Source organism: Terrapene carolina, unplaced genomic scaffold (assembly GCF_002925995.2).
Source record: "Terrapene carolina triunguis isolate 2854851 unplaced genomic scaffold, T_m_triunguis-2.0 Scaffold62, whole genome shotgun sequence".
NCBI classification, from domain to species: Eukaryota; Metazoa; Chordata; order Testudines; family Emydidae; genus Terrapene; species Terrapene triunguis.
The window spans coordinates 37964489-37980343 of NW_020664413.1; the positions used below are offsets into that span (position 1 = coordinate 37964489).

Consider the following 15855-nt stretch of genomic DNA (forward strand, 5'->3'; position numbering starts at 1 on the left):
AGTATCGGATTTGTTTGACCAACCATCTGTACATTTTACAGACGCTACACATGGTTATGGTGGAGATATAGAGACATGTCTGTAATATTAAAAACTTTCACTTAGGGTCTTTTCTTTCTACAGACATTACATGGATATATGCTTCATATCATTCTATATTCACACTTGTGTACTATTCCATTTATAAGGTGTTTATTGTTATAGCTGATTTAAAAGTAAATGAAATTGGTAGCACGTAGTGGATATACAGTATTTGCTAAACTTGGTTTCAGTAGTGCTACCAGGCACCACTTTAATATAGTGCATATATATTATTTTCAGCTCTAAGAATAAAAAACTCTAGCTATTGGTTTTTGTTTTCTTTTGTTCTAGGTTTCTCTTTGGACACTGGTAAAGGTATCGTTTCCCAAGAAGAGACAACTTTTGTATCAGGTGCACCAAGAGCCAACCACAGTGGAGCTGTAGTTCTGCTGAAAAAAGATACCCAAATTCCGAGAGCACTCTCACTTGTACATATATTTGAAGGAGAAGGGCTGGCCTCTTCTTTTGGCTATGATGTTGCAGTTGTGGACCTCAACAATGATGGGTAAGGCTCTTGTTAAGCTCATGCTATTAAATCCTAATTTTGTATTGCTGCAGTGCATTGTATGTATAGCGTACCTAAAGATGACTTGCAAATGGAGGAAAATGTGGAGGAATGGAGTTGTGTGCCCTTCCCCCTGACTTTAGGATGTATAGGGAAGGCTTTCCAGTTTGCTTGTTTTTTCTGCTTGATTTTCACATTAGCAATATAGGGCATACTAAGTCTGGGCTTCCTTTTCAGAGAAGTACACTGGGTGCTGTCTCCAAATTTATTTGAAGGGATGTGACTATTGAATAGTTTAGACTTGTTTTCTACTCATTGTTAGAGCAATCCAGCTAGATGAAAAGTTGACTGAAACTTGAACGGGTAATATGTAAAAGAAACCAAGCAGAGAAAAAAAATCACATTCAAGCAAAAATCCTTTTAGGTCTTCTTTATACAGCACAGAAAAGAGGGGGAAAGCCACAAACTCAATTTGTTTCTTTAATAAAAATTGCCAAGTTAATTTTTCACTATTGAACCAATTTAATGTGCTTCCTAGTGACCTTTGCTCAGCAGCTGCCTCTTTGTCTGACCAACTTACTTACATTATATTCAGCCTGTAGTTTTTAACTTGCCAGGAATTTTCACTTATTTCTCAGAATTCTTTTAAAATTTCTGTACTTTGTTTCATTTAAAGTTGGCAAGATATTGTTGTTGGAGCCCCACAGTATTTTGACCGAGACGGAGAAATTGGGGGTGCTGTGTACATCTACATTAACCAACAAGGCAAATGGGAAGGGGTAAAGCCAATTCGCCTCAATGGAACCACTGATTCTATGTTTGGTATTGCAGTTGAAAATATTGGTGATATTAATCAAGATGGATTCCCAGGTGAGAAAATTGACCAGCGAAGATGAATGTCCATATATTTTTTTTCTAAAACAAGATTCAGAGCATCTTACTTTATCATGACTGTAACCATTCATCAGGATAACATTTAGCTAAATCTCCTAATTCCTTTTCAACAGATATTGCAGTGGGGGCACCATACGATGATTTTGGCAAGGTGTTCATATATCATGGATCCAAGAATGGAATAAATACAAAGCCAGCACAGGTAATTAAACACCCGTTACCACCTGTGCTCAGCCTTGCAGAGCATTATAAGCATCAGAAGTTTTGTTCCACAAAAGTATATAATACTGGGCAACCTCCACAATAGGCATTGCTCTGTGCACTTTCTGCAGGCCCAGATCCTTGGCTACAGCAAAGCTCAAAAAGGTGTCTGCGCAAAAGTGGCTTTTAGCTCCTTTTTCTGCTTCCCCCAATCCTGGACTGGCTGTGTGTTAAAGGAGCCTGAGGATTCCCAGGAAGCCATTGTGGCACACAACAGTCACCAGGGCACAGGGAAGCCCAGCCATATCCTCTTTGCTGGCAGCAGGGAGGGGTGATGGTAGAGGATATATCATGGTGCTTAGATACCACAGTGATGGGAAGCTGCATAAAACCCTGAGATGGACATCTAAGCTACCCAATGATCCTACTACACTGGTACGAACTTCCTGGCTGGCTACCGTGGCTTTAGGGTTAACTTGCACTCCACACAGTGGCCATATTGCAGTGTATGCTTTGTGCCAATCTGGCCTATAATATTTAAGGGCCAAATTCAGACTTTCCTTGCATCTGCCAGACCTAAGGTCTGGAACGGGAGCAAGTGCCACCTGAAAGGAGCACTTCTTCAGAGGCATGGCATTTTGGAAAAGTGCAAGTCATCTGCTGCTTTTACATAACTGAGAACACAGGTTCAAAAGGGAAGAGTGCAAGTGAGCATGTTCTATTCACCAGCCGGTTATATTTTTCTCATGCTGGATTCCCCAAATGGTGGAAACCCAATGCACAAACAGAACAGAGGAAAGGAACATGTGGATTTGTATGCCCCACTTCTCCAGATTTCCTAGATTTTTGGCGTATAAAGCAATGATAATTACTTAAATGTCTTATTCCCAACAATCTGTTTGATTTTAGATTCTTGATGGCAAAAAATCCAGTGTTCAATATTTTGGTTATTCTATTACTGGAAATATGGATCTTGATAGAAACTCCTACCCTGATATTGCTGTTGGGTCACTTTCAGATTCTGTCTCTGTTTACAGGTGTGTACTGTATATAGTATTTTAACTAAATCTAGATTGGTTTTCTAATGAACTGCTTTGAAGAGATGAATGGTTTGATTCAGGTTTGTAATGCATTTTTTTTTTTTTTTTTTAGGTTTAAAATTGTGCTGGGGTAGTATACACACATATGAGTCTGATCTTTTTTGGGGTATGTCTACACTGTACACTTAGCCCAGGCTCTGACTCAGAGTTGAGTCCAAACTACCCTTCCATCCACACACAAATCAATTTGACTTGGATCAGCAAGCACTCAGGGCCTGGTTCCAAGGATCCTGGTAGGGGGGTGGGTCAGAGCCCAAGTCCCGCTGGGACTGAGGTCTAAGCTCTGTCATTTTGCAGTGTGGATGCTCCTCAAGCCACACACCTGGGTGAGAGGATGGTGTAGAGCAGTATAGACACATTAGCATATTATCGCTTATTAGCATGGCTGTGAGAGCCAGATCCAACACTAAACACAGGTTTACAATGTAGTGTGAATGCTCAAGCATAGACTTGGAAACACTGAGTCCACAGGCCTGAGTCTCGCAGACCTGGGCTTAGTGTGCAGTGTAGACATACTCTTCTACAAAACTGGCTGAAAGATAACCTAACATCCCTGAGGTTTAGCTTTTGTTATGCGTTTCTCAAGAAAACGTAGCAATGTTTAAGAGAACTGTAGATTATGAGCTCTTGGAATGATGCATGTAAGGTGGGATAATTATAGTGGCTATTGGGCAAATCCTGCATGCATGCATGCCCACCATGACCAAGTAAGGCCTTAACACTGAGGAATCTGTGCATTTCTGCTGTGTGAGGGGTGAAGGGGCTGAATTCAGAAAGCCCATGTAGGTAGCTCTTAAACCTGTGACATGTGGAGCTCTGATCCATGGGGCTCCCTTCACACCAGTGTGCAAGGAGATATTGTGTGAGCGACAGGGTCAGTGGATCTGCTATTGCCTACCTATCATCCCTTGATTGGGGCAGGGACCACCTTTTACTCTGTATCATGTTGAGCATAATGTGGGACCCCCATGCTGACTGGGGCCTCTAGGTGCTACAATAATACAAATAATTATAATCTTCCCCCCAGGCTCTCTTGCAGATGTGGGTGCAGTAGATGTAGGGTGTACTGAAGCCCTCAGGTTACATTAGTGGCCACAGAACAGTTTGGAATCTGACCTCTTGCTGACCTCCTAAGCCTATAGCCTGGTTACTCAGGCTTTGCACTGGGGATAGGATTTGGCTTCAGAAAGATCTAATTTTGCCATTTAACATAATTCCTGTCGTCATACGGAACCACTAACATAAGTAGGAAGGGGAAACACGGGTAAGACTTTGAGGTCTGAGTCAAGTTTGAGGTCTCAGTCCTTATCTTCAAGGCACTCCTGCCCAAGGCTCAGGATATCTAAAAGATCGCCCCGGGATGAAGATTGTGTTTGACAACTCTGCTTCTCAGGGGACAGAGCTTTCTTGGGGTCGGTCTGAGACTGGAACAAACTCCCAAAGGACCTAAGGACCATCCCATCATTGACTGTGCCTTCTCTAATATAAGCATAGCAGCATGCACATAATTAAAAGTCCCTAAAAATACCAAGAAAAGTACAAAAACAAAACACTCGACTGCACCCACAATTCTCCCCCTTGGCAGAGGATGAGAGCAAAACCCATATGTGATGGACATTAGTCATGTCATACAATACTTGTAAAAAGCAACAGAGGGTCCTGTGGCACCTTTAAGACTAACAGAAGTATTGGGAGCATAAGCTTTCGTGGGTAAGAACCTCACTTCTTGCATCTGAAGAAGTGAGGTTCTTACCCACGAAAGCAGTAGTTGCTTTCTACAGATTCAGACTAACACGGCTACCCCTCTGATACTTGATACAATACTTGGTGTCTCTCAATATTATGCTGATGAGGGCAATCTAAGTACTTATATAAACAGGAGGTGAGGACACGAATCTGGTGTGGTGTAAAAGGGGTGAGTCAGTGAAAGAATTCCACTGAAATAAGCACAGCTGTATTCAGCTTCTAAATATTCAAAAATGTACCTACTGGGCCTGTTCTGCTACAATTAATGGCAAAACTCAGAGTCATTTCAGTGGGAGCAGGGTTAGCCATTCTCTTCATCTGTGTAAACAAGCCTATTTTTAAAAAGAAAAGAAATGCACTCCTCATGTTTAAAACATAAAATAAAATAAAGCTGCTAATGCAGCATTATGCCAGCAATCCTACATGCATGAAAGTCCGGAAGTGAAAAATTATGTTTGTCTCAGCAGCCATAATTCAGCCATCCACACTGCACATTAAAGTTGACAAATATGTTAATCTAAATGACTTCTGCTACCCACTGTACACACACAGGGTCTGAATTACAATTGCTGTGGGAACCATCACATTGAATTTCCTGACTACTTGTGCATGTAGAATGACAACCGTAACATTGCATTAACATAGAGATTTAAAAAACATTAATACAAGTCACGACCTTCGTGGGTTTTCAGGGTTGTTCAGCTTCTCTACAAAATGCTGAAGAAGAGCTCTATTTTAAGCTCCAAAGCTTCTCTCTCTCTCTCTCTCTCTCACCAACAGAAGTTGGTCCAATAAAATATATTATCTCACCCACCTTGTCTCTTCAAAATGCTGTAAGTTTTATTTCTAATCTTTCTGAAACTCAAAACATTTCTTTGAATAGTACTAGGATGTAGGGAATCTTCACAGCAAATCAATGCAAGTATAAGAGTCTGCTGCTTCTGTTAAACTCAGAGTAACATATAATTTATTTTACTAATTGTAACTTCCCCCCCTTTCCCCCCCCCCCCCCCATCTTTTCCCCCCCCCCCCCCCCCCCCCTCCCAAAAAAAAAAGGTCTCGGCCTGTTATAAGCATTAAGAAAACCATCAAGATATCTCCTGACAAAATTGACCTGAACAGAAAGACCTGTTTGGAACCCAGTGGAATCTGGTAGGATATTTATTTTGTTGTAAGCTTTGGCATATTGAGTGCTTCATGTTTTCGGTGTAATGGGGATGGGCATGCGGACCCACTGAGCTGAAGGGAGGCACATGCAGTATGATTGATAGATGTGAAACATATTCTGATCTTCTTGTCCAATAACTGGCTTTGCTTCTGAAAAGTAAGACCAGGAGAATGGGTTTCCATTGGTTGCCATCTATGTGCATTTATTCCCTGTCCTGTAACTTTTATAATTTAGAGCCTGTAACTCTTAAAGCTTTATCCAGACTGGAAAACCTATTCGTTGTATGGCAGATTCTTAATCAAGATCCGAAAAGGCAAAGATTAGGTAAATAGGGGATAGGAGTAGTAGACTTCTTCAAGATGACATCATGTTGGGCAATAATAAAATTTGATGATACTCTTCCTTAGAAACTTACATTTTAAAAAGTTTTTAATATAACTTCAGTGCAAGAATGAAGTGGTTGGTGGGTCATGTATATGTGTATTGGTCCCATGGTGTCCCATGTGATCTATCACTCTCTGTTTCATTCAACATACATGCATATTTTAGAGAGCCTGGGATGGCTTTTAATCACTGGCACTAAATGGAAGTTTAAAGACCAAAAATAAATAACTTTTCAATGAACATTGACACTTTGTAACAAACTAAAAGTGCAAACTACCAGAAGAAAAAGAACAGATCCTTTCAATCTGAGTAATACAAAGAAGGGCTTGATTCTTCTATACTTACTCTTAATGAAATATTGAGGCTGCAGGACCACTGTAAGAGGGTAGAAGGCATGGGGTGTACTGGTGGTAACTTGTGAGTTACATCCACAGTGAAGTATCACATGGGTGTTTTATATTAGGAAAGGTGAAACTGGAAATACCTCCCCATGTATCAGAAAATAAATTAGAAACCAATCTAGTTTTATAGAAAAACAGATCTTGATAAACATAATTTGGTGCTATTATCTCCTCATGCACTGGCTTTTTATAAGGTGCTCTACAAATAGTGACAGTCACAAGAACCAATTATCTACTTTAGATATTTAATAGCTAGAACTTTCCAAGTGGAAGAAGACTTCCGTAGTAAAGACCCATTAGCAGACAGTAAATAAATAAAAAATAAAATATGTTTTACATCCTGCTGCGGCACCAGTGTAAATGACTACACTGGATGCAGCCAATAAAGAATCAAGCCCATTCATGTTAAACAGTCAGACTAAATATTTCCTACCCAATCACTGGCTCAGGTTTCAGTCTCCTGTAGTGTCATAATCCAATTAGTTCTCCAAGAGATCCTCCAGCAAATACAGGAAAGACAAGATTTTTATTTATTTAAATGTGAAAAACAATTTGCTTTTGTAAAAACTTCTTGAAGCCTTTTTTTATTTTATTTAAAATATCTGAAAGAGTAAAAGAGAGAAGCACCTTTTCTTCTGGTTTTGTAATTTACCATTCACTGAGAAGTAAAATGCCAGTTCTGTTAATTCATATAATATGAATCATATTATAAAAGCCAGGATAACGGACAGGTGACTGTATTGTTTAATGAAATATTCAAACTTTCAATCTGTTGGATCATCGCTTCTTAACATTAATTTTAAATTCTTCACTCTTTACAGCATGGCTGTTGAAGCATGTTTTGAATATATTGCTAACCCCAAGGACTTCAATCCAAAAATAAGTAAGTAGTTATGAATGTTTATCTGCTTGTCATGAGGTTTTTTATTTGCTTGTTTTTTAAGGCTATTTAATGTTCTGGAAGAACAAAGTTGTGGTCAATAAAAGTTATCTGCAGAGGCAGGTATGTAAATGATGTAACACACTCACGCGGTGTCTGCCAGATCTAAAATGTAATTCAGTACATGCTGCCAGTACTAGCTGTCACTCGAGAGCTGTAGCCTGAGCTAACAGAAGTGTAGCATTCTGTAGAAATGTAATTAAGTTGTATTACTAAATTGCTTGGGTGAAAGCTAGATTTTGACTGGTTCAAAGCCATGTAGTGTATGCCAACAAACACTCCCAGAAGAACTGTAAAGCCTATTCACACACCAGTGTCACTCCCTAAAATATAAAGTTTTAAAATCCTGTTTGATAAGTAGTATTTGCTGTTTGTCGAGGGACTTTTCCTACAAACTTACTACTAAGGGTGTTCCTCACATGAATCGTTCCTTGGAAGCAGCAATTGGAGTAAGGATTACTTGCATGTGTAAGGATTTGGAGGCCTGTGCAATAAACTTATAAAAGTTTAAGAGACCAATTTCAGATGTTTCCTATTTTTTCTTAAGTGACCAAGATACTGCTTTCGTTGTACCATGGGAAGGTGTGGGGATTGTGTTTTTTTTTGGGGGGGGGGGGGAAATGTTACATGGGAGGGCTTTAAAAATTATTTTTTCACCTGACTCCTTATCTCCAGTCTGTGTTTATTGGGGACAAGCAGCCAAATGCCCAAGGAACTGCTTGAGTACAGCACTCTAATGCTGAGTACGGCCCAGATCCTGCAAACACATGAGTAACTTTATGCTCATTAGAAGCCCTGTTGACTTCAGTGACTATACATACCTAAGCATAAGTGTTTACAAGATTAGAGCCTATCATATCTGCTGCTTGGCCAGGCCCTGTAATATTAATTCAGCTCTGTGGGTACAGGGTAGATTAAAACTGAGCAGGGTCTATATCTACCAAAACCTCACGTGGCTAGAAGGGCACTGACCTGCATGGTAGCTTAGATACCACAGTCTCTATATAAATACCTAACAGTGGATGCTGTTGTCTCATCCAGTCAGGTGCTTGTGGGGCACATCAGGGAAAAAAGAGAAAGTTTATGTGGGGCCTTCACAATGTTTTGTGTTCCAGCCTTGCCTCTGCTGGCTATGCAGTGTATTTACCATTTGTATTGTCACAGCAGTGTGCACATGGGGGACAGGAAACTTTTCTTTATTAAAAAAAAAAAAAAAGGCAGCTTATTAATTGTGAAAGCTTCTTTTGGACATGTGCAGGGAAAGGGAAGCTGGATGTCAAATGGGAAATGGCCAAAACAGGCAGATAATTAAGGTTATGCTTCAAAGATGGCTTTGCAAACAAAGGAGAGTAGTTAATAAGCCCAGTACTGGACAGTGCGTAGTTCTCCTGGCTAATATGACAAGCCCACAACTCATAAATTAGCATTCTTAGTGCTATAATATTTCCTAATTGTAGTTCTGTATTTTCCTTTTATTTTTGATCTAGAACTTAACTATACTTTTGAAGCAGAAAATGACAGGAGGCGGTTAGGCCTGCCATCTCGAGTTCAGTTTTCTGAGCATCTGTCTGATCAGTTCATTGGAAGTATAATTCTAGGAGGACAGAATAGAAAAGAATGTGTGACAACCTCTCTTGTGATGCAGGTAAAGTGATGGGAGAATATTTTATTTTTGATTTATACCCAATAGAAAAACTTCTATCCTGGGCACCAGGTACCTTTTGACATAACTTTAAAGTACGACATACAAGATAAAGCCAGCACCACCTTCTTTCTTCAAATGTGGGGGGGAGGGGGAAAAACAATCAGAAGAAACAAAATCAAGCTCAAACTGACCCTGACTCTCTCACGAATGCTATCTCCTACCTCCCCAAAAGCCTGAATTAAAACATATGAGCCTTGTAGTGTGCCCTGATGATCAACAGACTGAGGCTTTCAGAACAAAGGAGAGGGAGTAAATTACAAAACTGAGGACCCTCATGGAAGACCTGTACACAAGAACAATGGCTACTCCTAGGGGAATTCTGCACCAAAAAAATAAAAATTCTGTGCACAATATTTTAAAATTCTGCATATTTTGTCAAAATAACACAATATAATCATGCCAGTTTCAATTATTTTGGTAATTTATTTCAAAATACCTGTCAGCAAGTATGTCTGTAACAATACAGACCAAAAAAAAAAAAAAAAGATTCAGGAAACTCTTTTTGACAAATAGACTCCTTACTAAGTACATTAATACATAACTTTGAGTAATAATTCATTTAAAGTAGAATACAGAAAGATATTTCCTGCACCCCTCAGAAGCCGAGCAAAGGCTTGGGGGAGTCAGGGGTAACAGAGGAGCTGCGGGAAAGAGAAGGAATCTGGGAGTGAACCTGGAGGGTTGTTGCGTGTGGGTGGGAGAAGTATGGAACAAGTTTATTTGGGGAGAAGGGATTGTTACAGAGTTAGGGCGCCTCCCTCATGCAGACCCTGACTGACCTCTAGCCTCTCCCATTCAGTCAATCACATCTGCCCCCATTCCCTGCTGCCCCTCCTCTCCCTGTCTCCATGTGGCCCTGCAGCTCCCTTCCCATTCAGCCCCTGGCTCAATGCTGTCACTCCACTGGCTCCTGAGTCAGCTCCCCAGTCTGTCCCTCCCACTAGCCCTTCTGAACCCCACTCTGTGATCCCCCAGCAGTCCCATGTGCCCCTCTCTGTCCCTCCCGTGTCTCCTCACCTGACCCCCGTGAGGAATCAACCTTTCAGCCAATGGCTGGCTGCTGTCTCTTCTGGTGCCACAACCACCCCTGGTGGGTGAAAGGCGTAATTGCATTGCATCTCCAGCAGAATCTATATTCTGCGAAGGAAAAAAAAAAATCTGCGGAGACCATGAATTCTTTACATATGCAGTGGCACAGAATTCCCCCCAAAACTAAATAGCCTTGGGCATTTAATGTGGTTCTTAGTGGACGGAAAAAGGATTGTTATGGAGGACGTTGTCCGTTATAAATTTATTTTCCTGGGGGACTCTACCATGGGGCCGAGTGTGAGGGGCAGGAAAATGATCTTTGCACTCCATGCCTAGTCTGCGACCAAGCAACAGCCTTGCAAGTGTCACTGTTGCAAGCCAATTTTTGCTTCACTTTTCCTTCCACAATTGAATGAATCCTTTACAGCTGTGGTTTTCAACCTGTGGTCTGCAGACTCCTGGTGAACTGCAGACTATGTCTCAGGGGTCCGTGAAAGGTTGCCATTACAATAGAACAGTGGTTTTCAACCTGCGGTCCATGGATTCCTGGGAGTCTGCATACTATGTCTAAGATTTCCAAAGGGGTCTGCACCTCCATTTGAAATATTTTAGGGGTCTGCAAATGAAAAGGTTAAAAACCACTGCTCTATGAGGGGGGGGAGGGGAAAGTATGTCCACTGTTTCCTCTTCTAGTGGATGGTTATTAAAGATATGATGCTTACCTCTGTGTTCCCAGATGTTATTCCTAGTGATCATTACCTGTGAGAGAGATCATTCGTGAACCAATGGGCCTGGGGTTCAGATGGCCCTTACCAGCATGTCTGTTGTTAATATTCTTTAAGTCAATGAATACATTCAATTTTTTCCCTTGAGAAACATAGTGAAAGAATCTTGCTTGCACTCTAAACAAAACAGAATATATATTGCTTAGTTACCAAATCTAGTGGGATTTTTTACACTGTGTATTAAATAAGCTATTTCAAATGTTTAATAGGAAAATATCAAAGATAAACTACGTCCCATTCCTGTATCGGTTGGCGTTAAAATCAGCGGCTCAGAATCCAATTTACCATCAAAGAGAAGACAAGGAAGATCACTTCCAGATCTTGTTCCAATTCTAAATTCAAATGAACCAGAAACAGTGAACTCAGAAGTAAGTCTCTTCTTGAATAGATCTTTGGAAGATGATGCAAAGTGGATTGTTAAGCCAACAAAACACAAAGTTTGTATGACAGAAGAGTGGACAGGTTGGGTTATTTGCATAGGTAATTAGTTCCAGTATAGTCTTTAATATTCAACTCCAATTCAGGAATATGCATGGGTGTGTGTGTGTGCATGCATGGCACATGCACTTGTATCAGAAGTCACTGAATTAAAGGCTGTAAAGAACTAAGCTATGACCAGAGAGAAGTAAGTGAGTAGGCACATGACATACAATTAATTTATAACCTCAGCTGTGGGATTATATGGGCTCTCATCACTTGTGGTAGCAGAAATTTAAAACGTGCTCCTGCATCCTCCTAAAACAGAAGTGAAGATGGCACAGCTGGTTAACACACTAACTTTGCACCCCAGAAGGCTCAGGTTGAAATTTAGCTTTGGTCACAAGTGAAAATTAATTGAGTTGTCTCATCCTTGTGAATGCGTCTCCCACATCACACGAGCACTATGCAATTAATGTTTGCAGCGTCAGGGTACCCTGGAACGATTGTCCCTGGAACTTGGGGTTTGTCTACACTTCAAGCCAGGGCTGTAGTCCCCAGCTTGAGGAGACATACCTGTGTTTGCTCAACTCCCATTAAAGTAATGAGCAGGAGAGGCACATATCACTTTGAAATAGTGGGCCCCAAACTGACCCAGATTTTGTATTTCCACATGACATGATGCTTTCACTTAGCAGCAACAAGATAAATTTCCAGCAAAGCAATAGTGTCCCCATCTCCTTACAGCTGAAAAGGTGAAGTCAGACTAAGGCCATGTCTGCGCAATGAAGGGTGTATGAAGTGTCTGTGGATCTGAACTAACTGTAGCATATGTCAGCAACTGTGTTTTGTTTTTTGAACATAGATTTTAGTATTGTCGTATGTCCTAAAATAAACTACTTTTGGCTTTTATATAGGTGCAGTTCTTAAAAGAAGGATGTGGAGAGGACAACATATGTAATAGCAACCTAAAACTTCAATACAGATTCTGTACCAGAGAAGGAAATGAAGGCAGATTTGCTTATTTACCAATGTAAGACTTAATTTATACATTAGCAAAAATTAATGCATTTGGGTGGATGTTTGGAAGGGACATGTGTTGTGTTTTTTTTTTCCTAATGTGTGAGACTTGTTATATTTTGTTTCCATAGTGAGAACAATGTTCCGGTGCTTGTCCTCAAAGATCAGAAGGATATTGCGCTAGAAATAACTGTGACAAATAATCCATCAGATGCAAAAAATCTCCAAAAAGATGGTGAAGATGCCCATGAAGCTAAACTAGTTGCAACTTTTCCAGATAGCTTGACCTACTCTTCTTTCAGAGAGCTGAGGGCTTATCCTGTAAGTATTCCAGAAAACCAGGACAAAGGTATATTACATATATTTAAATACTTACTGTGTTTTGACTTCTGCACATCTTTAATTCAGGAAAAACAATTAACTTGTGGTGCCAATCAAAATGGTTCTGAAGCAGAGTGTGAACTTGGAAATCCTTTCAAGAGAAATTCCAATGTGAGTGGCTTGTTTTTTCTTTTTTTAATTAAAGATTGGCCTAATATATAAAGTTAGATTCTGGACCTAGTCCTGAAGCTTCCCTAAGTTTAAGAGTGTTTATGTCTTTGGGGTTTGGTTTGGGGCCTATCCCTGTTTTCAATGTTTCAGAATTCTATGATATATTTTTTTTCATAAAACAAAGTTTGTGCTTACAAAAATATATTCACCTAACATCATACTGTGTGGATTTTTTTCTTGTTTAGGTAACCTTTTATCTGATTTTAAGTACAACTAAAGTTAACGTTGACACAACTGATTTGGATGTTAATCTGAAGTTGGAAACGTAAGGTTTTTTGTTTTTACCTTTTCTCTTGGTGTTTTCCCATATACTTGTAAACATTAAGGAATGGCTTCAATTTGTTTTGTAAAGGCAATTTTACTGTAATGTGAAAACTGTTAAAATTTAAAATAAACACTGCCATTTCCTTTTCATTATAGAACAAGCAATCAAGTTAATTTGGCTCCAATTACTGCTACTGCTAAAGTGGTTATTGAATTGCTTTTGTCACTCACTGGGTAAGTGTTTATAGTTAGCATAACAAATCAATGTGAGAACGAACCCTTTGCTGCAACCCGTACTAAAATATGATCTTTTTTTTTTTTTTTTTTTTTTTTTTATTTTTTTTTTAATTTTTTTTTTTTTTTTTTGGTTTTAAAAATATTCTTTTTTTTTTTTTTTTTTTTTAATTGAACAGAGTTGCTAAGCCTTCCCAGGTGTACTTTGGAGGTAATGTAATCGGTGAGAGTGCTATGGAATCTGAAGATGATGTTGGAAATGTAATAGAATATGAATTCAGAGTGAGTTGATCTAGATTATTAAGAATTCATGATTGATTTTTTTTTCTGACACTTGTGTTAATATAGTATTTTAAAATCTGGCTGATTCGAAGATGGCTGCCCTAGCACCCGAATCACCACCATTAACCACCTCCCTCTTCACTTCCACAACACACAAGACTGGGGCTTCCTCCAGCCTTGAAAGTTCAGGTTCACACTTCCAAAAAGCATCTTCCATTTGTTTGTGTGCAGTCCCCTGCACCTACAATTTTCCAGCATAAACATCCATGCCTACAGGTAACAAAACTTACATACACAAAACCCATGAATGGTATGCCCAGTCTTAGTGCTCAGAAAGTATGTGCAGATATTTGTGCACATCAAGCCGAGCATCCACAAACAAGCTGTGTTGTGGCCCTTTTTGAAAATATGGCCGTGAGCTCACTCTCTTGGCCTTCTGCCTTTTAATTACTAAGACAAGATCTCATATCCACGCATCTCAAATGGTCTGCAGGTTCCTGAATGCTCCAGTGTTGGCAATGTAAATTTTTGCTCCATGTATTTCCCTCCATCCACACATTCGTGCTCCACACTTGCTCAGTGTAGCCCATTCCTTTTTCTCAAGACTGGCTGCTCTTGCACCAGAACCACCCCCTTGTTCCCCACCTTCCAAAACACATCCTGACTGGCTGTGGTGTGTTTTGAAGCTGGAATCCTGGCCTCCTCTCCTCATACCTCCAGTGGACACATGATGAGGTTGTTAATTTGTGCATTCATGGTCTCTGTTCGAGGGTTGGAGAGAGAGGTTTCAGGGGAAGGGAAAGGAGCATGTCTCAAGTTCAGAAGCACCTAGATCCATTTTCTTTATCATTCGTGTCCCTGCCTTGGGCTCCTGAAGACTTCCTTCTGCAGTTCTCTTTAATTATAGCTGATGCAGTAATTAGAATACTTGTTGTAGTTTCGGTGGCTCAGTGATGACAAAGCTCTAGATATTGCAGCATTGCTCTCTGACTAAAAAAAACCACAACAAAAAACAACTACCATACTGCTGGAGCAAGATGGACAGAAGTGTAATTCTGTGGCACTGTAAGATGTTCCCTTATAGTTTAATCCTCCTGCTTGTCTATAACTGAGCACATTTTTGCTACTGCTAGAACGTTCTGGCTCCTGTTGCTGTCCTACAGGAGAAAGATCCCACTTACGTTTTCAGACACTACTGGCCCAGGGAGCAGACATTCCAATTGTTCCTCCACTGGAAAACATTTTAACACTAAATATGGCTGCTATCAGCCAGGCCAGCCACAGTCTTTATATATGCTTTTGCTTACTTTATCACCTTTGTACTCTGTTCAGATCTCATAGACTAAGTCTTGCAACTACTCTAGTTTTATTTTTATCAATAGAACTTTTAAATAAAATCTAGTTTCTCCTGATTTTGTTATACAGAATTGTATGCTAGATCATCCAGAACATCATGCTGTGATAATTTCTATAATTAGGAAGGTTAGCTACCTTTTATTTCCAATCAAAAGTTGTTTGGCAAATCCCAAATGTATGGTATCTTCGGAATTTGTGTTTTCCTGTGATTTTTCTTAATGCCAGAAAAACTCTTCTTCAACAAGTGTCAGTGCAGATCTGTAACTGTAAATTCCAGTTTATAAGAGAATGTGTGGATTTTATATTCCTAACAGATAACTAACTTGGGTAGACCACTTAAAACATTTGGCACAGCTTCCTTGGACATCCAGTGGCCAAAAGAAATCAACAATGGCAAATGGCTGCTTTATTTGATGAAAGTAGACTCCAAAGAATTGGCGAAAATCCCTTGTGAACCTAAAAATGAAATAAACTTTTTGCAACTTAAGGTATGTTAATGTATTTTCACCTGTTTATAAGCAAGTTCATGTAACATTAAAGCACAACAGGGAGTGTGTTAGTAGGATACTGGTGCCTGCCTTGGAATGCTTTGTATCTTCAGTGACTCGAGAAGTGCATCAATATCCTATGCTAATTTACATCCTGCCATAGCTATTAGACTATGGCTCCTTCATTTTACATTTAAAAGCAAAGCCATTTTAAAACCTAACTTGTATTTTAATAAAGCAGTGTCCCCTTCCATGATGGAAAAACAGTTCATGGTGAAGAGATAAGGAAAAACAGGGCAACTA

At 39.8% G+C, this 15855-nt stretch overlaps 1 protein-coding gene across 4 annotated transcripts in view; it reads left to right on the forward strand.

The window, feature by feature from the left end:
• The window catches only part of ITGA6 (integrin subunit alpha 6), a 64897-nt gene that overhangs the window by 38361 nt on the left and 10681 nt on the right, over positions 1 to 15855 (forward strand). For all 4 annotated transcript variants that reach the window (XM_024210376.2, XM_024210537.2, XM_024210457.1 and 1 more), the window contains 15 exons: positions 373 to 586; positions 1263 to 1456; positions 1594 to 1682; positions 2591 to 2718; positions 5584 to 5679; positions 7302 to 7363; positions 8908 to 9065; positions 11149 to 11307; positions 12274 to 12389; positions 12508 to 12697; positions 12785 to 12868; positions 13114 to 13193; positions 13349 to 13426; positions 13606 to 13708; positions 15379 to 15552. In XM_024210376.2, the coding sequence (XP_024066144.1) occupies positions 373 to 586; positions 1263 to 1456; positions 1594 to 1682; positions 2591 to 2718; positions 5584 to 5679; positions 7302 to 7363; positions 8908 to 9065; positions 11149 to 11307; positions 12274 to 12389; positions 12508 to 12697; positions 12785 to 12868; positions 13114 to 13193; positions 13349 to 13426; positions 13606 to 13708; positions 15379 to 15552 (1925 nt within the window). The remainder of the gene's footprint in view (positions 1 to 372; positions 587 to 1262; positions 1457 to 1593; positions 1683 to 2590; positions 2719 to 5583; positions 5680 to 7301; positions 7364 to 8907; positions 9066 to 11148; positions 11308 to 12273; positions 12390 to 12507; positions 12698 to 12784; positions 12869 to 13113; positions 13194 to 13348; positions 13427 to 13605; positions 13709 to 15378; positions 15553 to 15855) is intronic.